Source organism: Theropithecus gelada, chromosome 8 (assembly GCF_003255815.1).
Source record: "Theropithecus gelada isolate Dixy chromosome 8, Tgel_1.0, whole genome shotgun sequence".
Taxonomy (NCBI): domain Eukaryota; kingdom Metazoa; phylum Chordata; class Mammalia; order Primates; family Cercopithecidae; genus Theropithecus; species Theropithecus gelada.
Genome location: NC_037676.1, coordinates 65389310 through 65404663, shown reverse-complemented (window position 1 = coordinate 65404663; position 15354 = coordinate 65389310). Strand labels below are relative to the sequence as shown.

The 15354-nt window shown below is 38.4% G+C and overlaps 1 protein-coding gene across 7 annotated transcripts in view; it reads right to left on the bottom strand.

The window, feature by feature from the left end:
- The window catches only part of YTHDF3 (YTH N6-methyladenosine RNA binding protein 3), a 42782-nt gene that overhangs the window by 14050 nt on the left and 13378 nt on the right, over nucleotides 1-15354 (bottom strand). For all 7 annotated transcript variants that reach the window (XM_025394086.1, XM_025394089.1, XM_025394088.1 and 4 more), the window contains one exon: nucleotides 11521-13119. In XM_025394086.1, coding sequence (XP_025249871.1) covers nucleotides 11521-13119 — 1599 coding nt within the window. The remainder of the gene's footprint in view (nucleotides 1-11520; nucleotides 13120-15354) is intronic.

Sequence of the window (15354 nt, the reverse complement as noted above, 5' to 3'; positions counted from 1 at the left end):
TGAGTACTCTAAGATAGACCTAACATCATTTCAAAGTTATTCCAAATATGAAAAAAATTGTATCAGGCACTAAAACTTAAATCTTCAGAAATGCCCAACTTGGCCAGGCATGGTGGCTCAAGTCTGTAATCCCAGCACTTTGGAAGGCCGAGGTGGGCGGATGACCTGACGATCAGGAGTTCGAGACCAGCCTGGCCAACATGGTGAAACCCCATCTCTACTAAAAATACAAAAATTAGCTGGGCATGGTGGCGCACACCTGTAGTCCTGGCTACTCGGGAGGCTGAGGCATGAGAATCGCTTGAATCCCAAAGATGGAGACTGCAGTGAGCCCAGACTGTGCCACTGTACTCCAGCCTGGGTGACAGAGCAAGACTCTGTATCCAAAAAAAAAAAAAAAAAGAAAAAAGAAAAAGAAGGCCGGGCGCAGTGGCTCACGCCTGTAATCCCAGCGCTTTCGGGGGCTGAGGCGGGTGGATCACAAGGACAGGAGATCGAGACCATCCTGGATAACAGGGTGAAACCCCGTCTCTACTAAAAATGCAAAAAATTAGCTGGGCGTGGTGGCGGGCGCCTGTAGTCCCCGAGGCAGGAGAATGGCATGAACCCGGGAGGCGGAGCTTGCAGTGAGCTGAGATGGCGCCACTGCACTCCAGCCTGGGCGACTGAGCGAGACTCCGTTTCAAAAAAAAAAGAAAAAAGAAAAAAAAAGAAAAAGAAAAAGAAATGCCCAACTATGTAACAGCATAAAGAACTAAAATACACAGAAAATTCTAGAGATTTTACTATAATTATGCCTTGCTTATTTCTGCATAAACTGCAGGGCTCCATCTCTTTCGGGGGGATAAATAATGCCATGATTTGAAAGTTTATCTCAATGTTATAGGCAACTGAAAACTCTAATTATTCCTATGTGGAATTAAAAGAGCAACTGAACCAAAAATAGTCTCAGATTATGTTTCCTAATTAATGAAGATTTACAAGAACAAAGGAATATAGGGGGATTTAAATGACTCACATTCACTACAACAATGGAAAAATATCAAAAGAAAGAATCACCTCAATAGTCAAAAGTAGATTCTACTGCTATGCAGATTATTTGAATTTATACTGGACAAATATACTCAGGATTTTTATTAGTTAGTTTTCTTTTCCCTTCTATTATTCAGTTCCTCTGAGGGGTTGCCATTATGAATTTAAATAGCATACTAATACAAAAATTGCTTATCAATTCAGACACTATCGATTCCCACTGTACATGAGTAATTTACCATATCACAGTGAATATGGTATATCCCACTTCTATACTACAAGCCACACTATTTTTAATTATTCCAGTGGCTATGCTTATGATTTGAAACAATATGCTTAAGGTACTGTTCCTTGATATATCTTTAAAGAATTATGCTACTGTCAGAAAGATTAGAAAATAAGTGATTTACTCTTCCTTAAACTCGTCCCATTCCATCTCATAACATTCTGTTCTAAATATAATTAAATCTTTCATATTCTACTGTCCATTTCTACAAATGAAAAACACCAACAGACAGCATTTTATATAACTTCATTGATCAAGTAACACAGCGATTACACCTATAAAAAAGAAAAAATCCTACAGACATTCATACTTTGTAAATGGGAAGAGATTCTTCAAAGCATTTACACATTTAACAAATGTCTACTTCAAACCTACTGTGTGCTAAGCATTTTGCTAGGTGCTAGGGATTCAGCAGAGAGCAAAGTCAATCCTGCTCTTTCAGAGGTTATCTTCCAATATGACAAAGGCTATCTAGAAATTTTATTTCTTTTTAGCTTCCTTCAATTCTCCAAGGTCTGTGGTTCCCAACCAAGGGCCCACATTGTCAGGCGTGAAGGACGATAATGCCAATTAAGCAGGCAGGATGAGATGGCCAAAAGTTCTGATCCTCTATAAACAATGTCAACCTGTGTAACATAAAATACACATAGGGTCCCTGCTAAGAGATATTTGTTCTAGTATAACCAGGTGCTACGGGCTGTTGTTCCTTCTTGAATTCTTTTTCATTCTGCTGAAACACTTTAAGTATGGTTTTCATGAACAGCATGTGGTTAAGCTCTTTTAAGTCTACATTTCTTTTTTTAAGTCTATATTTCTTTTACTCCCTCAACCCTCTCCAACCCACCTCACTGATATAATTAAACACTCATCGTTACAGGTAAAATTCCACAAACCACTCCTCTTCATCCCTCTCAACCCAAAAATAAAGATTTTAAATTTGAGTATCCAGGGCTATAGAATTCTGATGACAGTCTGATTCTCCTTTCTTTGTAGGTAATTTGTCTTTTACTCAGGAAGCTTTTAAAATTTTGTCTTTGTCCTTTTTTATTCTTTTTTTTTTTTTTTTTTTGAGATGGAGTCTCGCTCTGTCGCCCAGGCTGGAGTGCAATGGCTCGATCTCGGCTCACTGCAACCTCCGCCTCCCGGGGTCAAGCAATTCTCTGCCTCAGCCTCCTGAGTAGCAGAGATTACAGGCACGTGCCACCACGCCCGGCTAATTTTTGTATTTTTAGTAGAGACGGAGTTTCACCATCTTGGCCAGGCTGGTGTTGAACTCCTGACCTCGTGATCCAGCCACCTCGGCCTCCCAAAGTGCTGGGATTACAGGTGTGAGCCACCGCGCCCAGCCTGTCCTTTTTTATTCTTTTCTTTTTTTTTTTTTTTTAAGATGGAGTCTTGCTCTGTAGCCCAGGATGGAGTGCAGTGGCACAATCTCGACTCACTGCAACTTCCGCCTCCTGGGTTCCGCCTCCTGGGATTCTCCTGCCTCAGCCTCCCAAGGAGCTGGGATTACAGGTGCTTGCCAGCACGCTTCACTAATTTTTATATTTTTGGTAGAGACAGGGTTTCACCATGTTGGCCAGGCTGGTCTCAAACTCCTGACCTCAAGTGATCCTCCCGCCTTGGCCTCCCAAAGTGCTGTGATTACAGGTGTTGAGCCACCACGCTCAGTCTTTTTTTTTTTTCTTTTTAAGAGACAGACTTCTGTTGCCCAAACTGGAGTTCAGTGGTGCAATCATGGCTAACTGCAGCTTCAACTTCCCAGGCTCAAGTAATACTCCAAACTCAGCCTCCCAAGTAGTTGGGAATACTGGCACTTAACACCACACTTGGCTAATTTTTAAATTTTTTGTAGGGCCAGGTGTGGTGATTCATGCCTGTAATCCCAGAACTTTGAGAGGCCAAGGTGCGTAGAGCGCTTGAGTCTGTAAGTTCCAAACCAACCTGGGCAACAGGGCAAAACTCTGTCTCTACTAAACAAAGGAAAAATTAGATGGGCGTGGTGGCGCATGCCTGTAGTCACAGGTACTTGGGAGACTGAGGTAAAAGAATCACTTGAGCCTGGGAAGTCAAGGCTGTAGTGAACTTATGATCACACCACTGCACTCCAGCCTGGGTGATGGGAGTGAGACCTTGACACACACACACACACACACACACACACACACACACACACACTCTCTCTCTCTCTCTCTTGTAAATAGTGAGTCTCACTATGTTGCCCAGGGTAGTCTTGAACTCCTGGGCTCATGTGTTACTCCTGCTTTGGCCTCCCCAAAGTGCTGGGATTACAGCCCATTCCATTTGAAAACATTTATCTGTTTTCTTTAATCATTCCTCCTTTTGATTATTGTTTCCTGTATTCTTTTAACACTCTTTTAGAGTAATACAGGAGAACCTCTCTTTCCATCACATCTTTCCCATTCTGTATTTTCATCTCTATTGCTGCGCATTTGAAATTTTTCTCTAATCTGAAGTTTCAGATCATCAACTGGATCTAAAACATGACATTTTATTAATCTGGTTACTCAGATTTTTAAAATTCTGATACTTATGTTTCTAATTTCCAATAAAACTTTCTGGTTTTCTGTTCTTTTTACACAGGAATCCTTCCTAACAATACAAATTACAATTTTGTTTTGTATTTTTAATAATCTTTCACTGCCGGAATTACTACTACTTTTAATGGGGTATTGGTAACTCATTAAGCTTGATTTTACTCAAATATATTAAAATTATGTTTTTAAATGTAATACAAATACTAACTAGCACGGATTTCTCCTGTAATTTGATGTTTCACCAATACCTTTCACTCTGAAATAGAGGGCCTGACATTCCAAGTTTTATATAAGCAGACAGGATATGACAGGTTGGCTCCTCCACAGGAAGAGCCTTGTTGGCTGCCAAGGCAAGCCAAGGAACTCCTGTTGCCAAAATAATCAGTCAATAAAAAATATCTAGCAATGACAAGAGATGAAATTAGATTTTTAAAGTCCTTATTTGTTGTCATAATCATGCTCAAGAATTTAAAGAAAAACATGAACATAGGTAGGAAATGATAGAAAGATACAGTAACTATAGACCTCAATGTAAATTTTAGTTAAAATCTCTCCAAACTTGGGGAAGGCAGGTTAGTATAACCCTTCTAAACTTATTATTCAAAATTGTTGTAACCAAGTTAGACCCTTTACCTGATCCTAGACTGGATTCTCTACTAGAAGAAAGCAATAAGCAATTTCATGGATCATCTGAGAATATTACGGTTATGCAAGAAAATACCCTTATTCTTTCCTATAGAAAAAAACACTATAGTTTTTTGGGGGAAAGTTGCCTCAAGTGGTTCAAAAAGAACCATAAAGCAGATGGGGAAGCATGTTAATAATAAGTGAATCTGGATAAAAGGTATGAATGTTTCACATACTCTTATTCCCCCCAAAATTTATTTTTTTTATTTTTATTGTTTTTTGAGATGGAGTTTCACTCTTGTTGACCAAGCTGGAGTGCAATGGCACGAACTCTCCTCACTGCAACCTCCGCCTACTGGGTTCAAGCAATTCTCCTGCCTCAGCCTCCCGAGCAGATGGGATTACAGGCATGCGCCACCACGCCCGGCTAACTTTTTGTATTTTTAGTAGAAAAGGGGTTTCACCATGTTAGCCAGGCTGCTATCGAACATCTGACCTCAGGTGATCCACCCGCATCGGCCTCCCAAAATGCTGGGATTACAGGCATGAGCCACCATGCCCGGCCTCCCCCAAAAAGCTTATTTACAACCAAAAAGATGAAGCAAAAGTATAATTACCAATACTTTTGCATGTAACTACAGTTTAACTATTCTATTATCTTGGCACCAATATGTTTGGCCATTTTCCTAATGATGGACATTTGAATTGCTGCCTTTAAAAAAAAAAAAAAAAACTATTGATTGCTCCTAACATTCTTATACATGAAAGTTTCTATTAGGTATGCAACCCAGAAAATAACTGCTGAATTATAAGGTAGATGTATGTTCAACTTTATAGGAAAATACAAAACTGCTTCTTGAAGTGACTTTATCAATTTAGATTCCCATTTGCAACTGTGTAAGAGGTCTTGTCATCTACAATCTTTCCAATACTTGATATTGTCAAACTTCTTAATTTTGCCAAATGAATGGATATAAAACATTCTCACTGTAGTCCTGATTCGTATTCCCTCATTTTTAGTAAGCCTTTATATTCTTATTAGCAACATGTTTTTTCTCTCATTAAATGCCTATTCACATTTTTGACTGTTTTTCTATTGGGTTATCTTTTCTTAAATTAATACATAGAATTTCTATATAAATTCTTTAAAATATATATTCATTTATTTTAGAGATGGGTTCTCATTGTGCTACTTAGGCTGGTCTCAAACTCCTGGGCCGAAGCAATCCTCCTGCCTCAGCCTCTTGAGTAGCTATGAATATAGGCATGCACCACTACACTAGCTTATATACTCTTGACACAAATCTTTAGTCAGTTATGTTCAAATTTCTTTTAGTCTTTTAAAAAACATGGCTTCTTCTTTTTTCTTCTTTTTTGGATGGAGTCTAGTTTATCACCCAGGCTGGAGTGCACTGGTGCAATCTTGGCTCATTGCAATCTCTGCCTCCACGGTTCAACCAATTCTCCTGCCTCAGCCTCACAAGTAGCTGGGACTACAGGTACGCACCACCATGCCTGTGCCTGGCTAATTTTTGTATTTTTAGTAGAGACAGAGTTTCACCATGTTGGCCAGGCTGGTATCAAACTCCTGACCTCAAGCAATCTGCACACCTGGGCCTCCCAAAGTGTTGGGATTACAGACATGAGCCACGATGAGCAGCCAGGCCTCTTAAACTTTCTTTAAAGCATCTTTAGATGGACAGATTTTAATCTAATCAAATGTAGCAGTCTTTTGCAATTAGTGCTGCCTGTGTCTTGTTTATGAAACCCAACCTTTACCCAAGGCTTCCAAGATACCCACTTGGGGATACGGTACATCCACATACCAGAAGCTTTGAGAAATTCCAGCTAAATACATGAGAGATAAGACCATATTAAAACCAGACACTAATAATGGCTTACAACTACTTTTATTTAAAAAAAAAAAAAAAAGGCATAAGTAGTAAAGAAAATCCTAGCAAAATACCACTGATTTGTTCTTTTCAATGAAGTGAAGAAGGACTTAGAATAGACAGCAGTACATCCTTCCTTCAGCACTAAAATGACAAAAGTATTTGAAAGCGGTTATGCTGGGAAGTCCAAATGCAAGCACAAGCATATCAAAGAGAAAATCTACAAATGAAAATACAAATTCTGCCTACACAAAGCTAAAAGTACCAGGAAGAAAACTGGACAAAAACACATGGTACCCTATATGCTAACCACCTAACAAGCAAGGAAAACTGGTTCCTAACACAGTGATTTCAAACTTATGGGACAGTCAAATACCTAGCACAACCCATTATACTGGCTTTCCCTTTTAAATCTCCACAGACTGGTGAATCACTTAACTGGTAAAATCAATTTACAGCATGATTCTCCCATCTCCACATTTGTAAAGGGAAAGGTATATGCAACTAGCACCCAGCAATGAAAGAAATGGGGTGGGGAAGGTAAAAGTACCCATTTTGAGGCAAGTAACTGAACTCAATGATCCTCTTACTGGTTTAATGACTAAACACAAAAAGCCCAAAGGAGAGTCCTGAAGCCTCCCCCCAACCACAAAGGAGATAACAAAATTATGAGTCCAGATGAGTGGCTGCCAGGGCTTAGGCCTTGGGAAAGGATGGAAAAACAAAAGGCTAGTATACAAGGGAGGATTTGGGGGATGATGAAACTGTTCTGTATCCTAACTGATAATGTGGTTACACAAATCTACATATGTTACAATTCACAGAGCTGTACACCTCCCAAAAATGAATTTCATTGTACGAATGAATTTTATGAATAAAATACACATATTTTAAGTATACACAAATTCTTATAGGAGCCTTATTTACATTACCCCCAAAAGGAAAACACCCCAAATATCCTTCAAAGAATGAATGGAATAGACACAATGGTCCATCTAGGTAACAGAAAACTACCTAGTAATAAAAAGGAAAAAAGAACTGAGTTATACAACGACATAAGTAAATTGCAAAGATACCATGCTGAGTGAAAGATAAATGTCTTAAAAGATCATATAGTACATAATTTCAATTATGACAATATGGAAAATATCTTATAGGGACCAACAACCAATCAGTGGTTCAGTAATGAGAGGGAGAGAGAGGGCTTGACTCTAAACTGGCAGGTCAAGGAAATTTACAATTTTAATATATTTAATTTTTTTTAGAAAAGATACAAAATTTCTAAAAAACAGTAAGGACAGAAAGCAGGCGTAAGTTTTAAACAGTCCTTTGTGCTCAATAAAATCAAGATGAATTCTAGGATCAAGGGATTCCATTAAGAAAACAGAGTTAAGAGGGGGAGCTGAATGTGACAATAGAAGCAAACAATTACTATCAGTGAAGAATGCAAAACCTCACAAATCACAGAAACAGCACAAATCAAATACACATGAAAAATAAGTGAGCAGGAAAAGTCAAATCCTCCAAAAGAAGAGAAAAAGAATAAAGAACCAACAGAACTCAAGGACAAAGATTCAACAAATTTGTTGACATTAATAGAAAAAAGTGGCCTGCAGACAAAGGATTACAGAAAACAATATTCATGTACACGTTTTCACAGTTACATTCACAATGTAAAAATAAAGAAAAATCTTTTGTGCACACACCAAAAAAACAGCTATTTACAAACAAAAAATGTAGGCTAGCCTCAGAATTTTCCATAATATAAAACCATTTAACTATAAAGCAAAGCCTATACATAGTACCTTAAGTGAAAAGGCTGTTGACTAGAAAGAATTCTATACCTAGCTAAATGGTTGTTTACATATTCTGACCAAAGACATTTTATGGATCTAAAGGCTTACTAATAAATAAGTTAAATAAGATTCAAAATAGAGCCGTCAAAGGTGTGCTAGGCATTAAAAACGGTGGCAGCAATGTGACAGAAAGAAAAACTTCTGCTGAATTAAATTGAAAGGAGATTAATTGAGCAATGAATGTGATTCACGAATCACAAAGCCAGCCAGAGTAGGCTCTGACACTCAAGTGCAGCCCTGTGGTGGAAGATTTATAGACAGAAAAAGGAAAAGTGATGTACAGAAAACGGAAGTAAGATCAACAGCTCGACTGGTTACAGGTTGGCATCTGCCTTATTTGAACAGTTGGCTACATTTTATTCAGCCAAAATTTGGCGATTGGCACAAGAGTAGGCTACGGTCTGTTTATACCTCCACTTGTTATAGTTCGCCATGTACAGAAAAACCTTTAGGCTAGACTTAAAATATGTAAGGAGGCAGCTTTAAGACAAACTTTATTTAACAAAATAATGAAACAATATAAGGGTAAAGTTAAAGTTAAAATCACTGTTGTGTACACAGCTACAATATACATCATAATATAGCTACAACATATACCTGTCATTAAAAATTTCCTGAAACAACTACACAATATTAACATACCAAATACATTATAACAAAACTAGGATTAAACTTTCAAGTTGGGTAGGAAAAAAAAAAGACAGAAGGGTGATTATCTCCTCAGTGGTGGGCAAAAGAAAAGTTATTTCCTTGCCATGTATCCTTTGTCCTAAGTAATCTCATCCCACTTCCATACTATCAACTGTTTAAGAACAGAAGGTCCCCATATCTGTGACTCCGACATCTAACTGCCTAATCAGAGATTTTGCTGCCTATATTTCTCAAAGGTACCTTAAAATCAGCACAATCTAAAAATGAAGTCTCAACTTGCATCCCACCTTTCATACCTCAAATCATTTCTCCTGATGCGCTATTTGTAATGGCAGTTACAGTATGACCACTTTACTTAACTGCTAAACTGAAACTCAGTAACTACTTTTGATCCCATTTTTCTCATTTCCCACATTTAAGTGGGAGAAAACACAATTATATTCAGCAACCCATCTAAAAGGTTCAGCAGAGCCTTAAAGTCATTTGTATTAATTACTCCAAAGCAAAGTTTCTAACAATCCAACACAGCAATCAATAACTAGCACCAGAATCACCTGGAGTAGTTTATACTTAAAAAGTACACTACAAGTTCCTTTAACAAATATACCAAGGGATAGGTCTCAAGAATCTACTATTTCAATAAACACCCCAATTAATACTTATGTGACCTAAGGTTTGGAAACTACTGCTCTGGGGTTATTATTCCAACATCTTCCCTCCGAGAAATGTTCAAACACTTCCCTCTGCTGCACACAACCATGAAGACAAGATATTCAGCTTCACACACAGAAACAAATCACTGACATTTTACATAGAGTTAAATTAAGTTACCTCTTTATCTTAATTTCTACATAGGAACAGGCATTCTGTAAGAACATGCTTTCCATAGTAACAAGCATTATTTACTAGAGGAGCTTCTAACTTAACCCCTACTAAGTTTCAAAAGAAATTTAAATGTATCCCCTATAGAAAAGCCCATCCATTTTCTCTTTCCACCTAAAAACAGAACTCCAATTTTATGTTACAGTTTGGAAGAGAAAACATTCCCTAGTTCAACTTACTCTTGTGGCCCTGTGATCAAAGTCTGGCCAATATTTGGGGGGCTAATCCCCATATGGGCCACTTAGTAAGATATTTTTAAAAAATAAAAATAAAAAAATTCTGGCCAATATAAGGATAAACAGCATGTTTTATTTCAGGAATGTCTACCTCAATCTTACAGAGGGTACATAACAGAATTAGGAATCAAATTCTGCAAAGCCTGTATTTTGTACAAGTGCTTTAAGTATAAAAATTACAAAAATACTTCAAGAGTTTTATGTTTTAAAAACATATTTTGCCAGGCACAGTGGCTCATGCCTGTAATCCCAGCACTTTGGAAGGCCGAGGTGCACGGATCACGAGGTCAGCAGTTCAAGACCAGCCTGGCCAACATCGTGAAACCTGTCTTACCAAAAATACAAAAATTAGCCAGGTGTGCTGGCGGGCACCTGTAATCCCAGCTACTCGGGAGGCTGAGGCAAGAGAATCGCTTGAACCCAGGAGGTGGAGGTTGCAGTGAGCCAAGACCACGCCATTGCACTCCAGCCTGGGTGACAGAGAAAGATTCCATCTCAAAAAAAATAAAAACAAAACAAAACAAAAATATATATATATACATGCAATTTCTTATAAACACAAAATTAGAGTAAAACATTTATTTAAAAGTTGTTTCAGCCGGGTGCAGCGGCTCAGGACTGTAATCCCAACATTTTGGGAGGCAGAGGGGTGGGGACAGATCCCTTGAGCTCAGGACATCAGCCTGGGCAACAGGGGGAAACCCTCTACCTACAAAAAAACACAAAAATTAGCCTGGCGTGGTGGCATGTGACCGCAATCCCAGCTACTCGGGAAGCTGAGGTAGCAGGATCGCTGGAGCCCAGGAGATCAAGGCTGCAGTGAGCCATGTTCACGCCAGTACACTCCTGCCGGGACAAGAGAGACCCTATCTGAAAAAAATTAAGTAATATATAAAATGTAAATAAATAAATAACTAAAACGTGTTTTAAGTGCCAGGTTCAGTGGCACAGGTCTGTAGTCCCAGCTACTTGGGAGTCTAAGGCAGGACGGTTGCTCGGGGCCGGGAATTTGAGGCTATATTCCATGATTGCACCTGTGAATAGCCACTGCACTCCAGCCTGGGCAACATGGCAAGATGACATCTCAAAAAAAAAATTCTTTGTTTCAAACTCTAAATACATTTTCTCCTATCTTAGTATGATTAATATTATTAGTAATTAGAGCCCCTGGTTAGTTTACAAAGTCTGTTTAGTTACAAATGCCAAAATTTATTCAGCTTTGATGATAAACACTGCAGCCCAATGGCCTTTATCATCTAGGGAGTATGAAAAATGTGCAAGAGGCTAACTCAGCGTGAGTTACCCTGGGAAAGGAAAGAAACGGCTCATATAGGACACACACAATACCTTCAAGGGTGTTTGTAGAGTTGTTTCTTAAGTAGTTGGTTTCCTTCACAGAAAATTCTCAAACTCAGAATACTAACAGGCATTCAAGAATACCTATCCATGCACCCCACCAGCAATACAAAGACCCCAAACAAAAAATTACTATATTCTTACCCTACGCATGGCTTCCTCCTCTTCTTGACGCTTTTCATAATGTGCAAAGTCATCAAAGATTGAGGTGGTATGCTTGAAAGTAGCAATTATTTTAAGCACTTGCTTAGCTTTTTCTAGGGGTACCTCTTGAGTGTCCCTTGAATTGGTAACCGGTTTGTTGTCATTATTTTCTAAGCGAATATGCCGTAACTGGTTATTGGGAACATCTTTGACAAAGATCCATTTAACTTCAAATTTGCCCTTCCACTTATCCTGAGACCAGACACCAGCATACGCATTATAGTCCACAACAGACTTCATTTCAGCCACTCCACAAAAATGTCCACTGCCATTCACACTGAAGAGTAAATAGAGTGGGCCTTTCCCATTCAGGGAACGGTAAGCTGCATCCAAACGCTTATTACCATGCTCAGTACTACACCAGATAGAGTATTTAATGGAACGATGTATGTCATCCTCAGAGTAGCTTTTAATTATAAACACACGTCCATTCTTCAGATTCCAATCAAAGTCTTTGGGATTATAGTTGTTTATGGCCTTTAGCTTTTCCAGCACGGGATGCACTTCTACACTAGAAGGTGAAGCACTGACAGGTACAACACCTAAACCAAAGTTTTCACTGCCCGCTCCATTGTTCTGGTTGAAGCCTGCTCCCCTGTTCCGAGGAGCTACCCAGCGATTCTGCAGCTGCTGCTGTTGAGGCTGCACTTGGTGAGGCTGGGCCTGTGGCTGAGGTCCTTGTTGCTGCTGTGGTTGTGGTGGTTGAGGCTGCTGTTGAGGCAGTTGGCTTTGCACCAATGGTGGTGGTTGAATTAATGGCTGAGGCTGCTGGATTATAGTTTGAGGAGGCAGAACTGGTTGGGTTGGTGGAGCCTTTACCACTGACCCCTTTTCATCCCAAGTTCCAATATTCATGTTGTGTTTTATAGGAGGTGGTGGTACAGCAGAACCCCCAATTCCCACATTGCCCTTGGGTTTAAGTTTCGGTTGAGGTTTGGCAGGTTTTCTGGCAATGGCAGCCCAGGAGGTTGGTTTAGGTGCTGCACTGCTAACTGGGGGCACACTATTGGTTGCAATGCTAGTCATACCACTGCTGCTCAAAGCTGTACCTACAGTTTTTGTCACTGCAGCTGTCAGATCACCACCAATTTTCAGTCCAGTCATGCCTTGCTCAATACTGCTAATGCCAGGCACCTTACTCAAAGTATCATTGCCAAATCCAGCCTGTCCATCAGTAATAGCTCTCCCAAGAGAACTAGGTGGATAGCCATAACTGCTACTATAAGCAGAACTTTGTGTTGATTGTCCCTGAGATCCACTTGTCCCCCATGTAGAGAAATCAGCATTACCAGGAAAAAAGTTAAATCCATGTTGACCAAGAAATGGAGGGGTATTTCCTAATGCCCCAGGTTGACTAAATACACCATCTGGTATATAGTGATGTTCTCCATTACTCATTTGTCCATAGGTTGTCAGATATGGCATAGGCTGGTCTCCAGCCGTGGACCACGCTGCTTCCCCAAGAGAATATGGAAATCCAATGGATGGAGCATAGTAACTAGGCATGTACGGATCTGACATTGGTGGATAGCTATTACTCTGCAAAACAAAATATCACAATCAGTAGCGAAATGTCCTCTTAAAAGGGCAAAAAACGAAATCTGAAAGATTAAAATCAAGAAGTTTTAAGTAAATGAAAATAAAAGATGTACCTATTCTAGATAAACAAAACTAAAATTTCAAATCCAATTTTATCAACAGAAAAATTTGCTGATGAGTAGTCACATCTTAAAATATTTATTACAAAATAACCTATAAGGCTTTTTTCAGGGACGAGAGTCGGGGTATAATGAGTATTATTTTTGTTTGAAGAGCCAGGCCCTCTGTCACAATTTAAAAATATCTTAATTTCTACAGAAGGCTAATATGTAAACTTTGTGGACACAAAATTACGATTTACAGCCAGCTGTACTTTAACCAACTGATGTATGCAATCACTTACATGCAAGGATTAAATAAACTAGACAACTCTGCCAAATAATAGAAGAATTACAGCTCATCTATATGATGGAATCCAGTTCAGTCATTACATTTTGTACTTTCGTTAAGGAGAAAATGGAGAAATGCTCATAGTCTGAGAAGATTCAAGATTATGTCTATAGCAGGATCCAAATTTCTTTTTGTTTTGCTTTGCCTTGTTCATTTCAAAAAGAAATAAATTCCTTATCATAGTTTCTTACTGGTGGAATAACAGACATGTTTTTCTTTATACTCTCCGTTTCCCCAAATTTTACACAATAAACCTATTACAGAACAGTTTTGTTTTTTTAATTTAGAAATAGTGAGTTCATATAAATTTTTTTCCAGAATTACTGCAATTCAATCAACCTTCATTATACTCATCATTTAGTGAACTGCCAAAAATCAAGGCACCAAATTTCACTAAAGGAGAAAAAAAAAAGCTCAAATTTGTTACTAGATAATATAAAAAATAAAATAAAGTATTTTAAATACTTATTTCTTTTGAAGTAAGCTTCTTAGGCAAAAAAAAAAAAAAAAAAGCTCTGAAACTAGATTTTCGATCTTTGATTTAGGTGTGCTTTTATTCTATTTTATTTTTGAAACAGAGTCTCACTCTGTCACTCAGGCAGAAGTGCAGCAGCGCTATCTTGGCTCACTGTAACATCCACTTCCCGAGGCTCAAGCAATCCTCCCATTTCAGCTCCCAGAATAGTTGAGACCACAGACGTCCACCACCATGCCCAGCAATTTTTTGTATTTTTTGTAGAGATGAGGATTTCACCATGTTGCCCAGGCTGGTCTTGAACTCCTGGGCTCAAGCAATCTGCCCGTCTCAGCCACCCAAAGTGTGATTTATGTGTGATTTTAAAGCACTGCACAGAGCTTCACAATTTGTAGATTTACGCAAAGTGAAAAAAATCCACTAATATTGTCAGTACAACTGGTATTACTTTTCAAAGGTCAATACCATTTTGAAGGTTATTTAATTTATATAGACAGTCAAAGTTCTTTGGAGTAAAGTTCTTAATCCATTTCTTCTACTGTTACACTCTTGTCACTATTTCGTGGCTGCTTTTCCACTCATGAATGTGTGACAGTAACATCACAGTTCCTACCTGGAACTAATTTTAAATTATTTTTCAAAAGGCTTATCATTGAAAACTGAGATGTTTTATTACTAAGTTACTTGTTTTACTATTAAATTACCTTTGGTATACAAGTATTTGTTATACTCTTGTAACTGTCTACTGTCTATGGAAAGCTAACTTAACATATTGTTTTTTGAAATGATTCTCTGATATGACTAAAATAACTTAAGAACCAAATATAATGTAATAGAGGTTACATTTAAATTAATAATTCTGATGAAGATTTACTGGCTATTGCCAGTTGTATTGTTATTTCTTCTTCCAACATAATCAGTCCTTCATATCAGTGGTTCTACATCTGTGGATTCAACCATTCAGATTGAAAACAGCTGTGAAAAAGAAATGAATAGTTGCATCTGCACTGAACACATACAGACTTTTTCCTGTCATTATTACCTAAACAATACAGTATAACCATTTATACTGTATTAGGTATTATAAATAACCCAGAGATGATCTAAAGTATACAGAAGGATGTGCATAGGTTACACGCAACTATTATACCATTTTATATAAGGTTCTTGAGCACATGCAGATTTTGGTATCTGTTAGGTGTTCCGGAACCAATCTCCCACAGATACCTAGAGACGACTGTATTTTTGATCCACAACTGACTGAATCTGTGAATGTAGACACTGCAGATATGGAGGGCTGACTATACTTA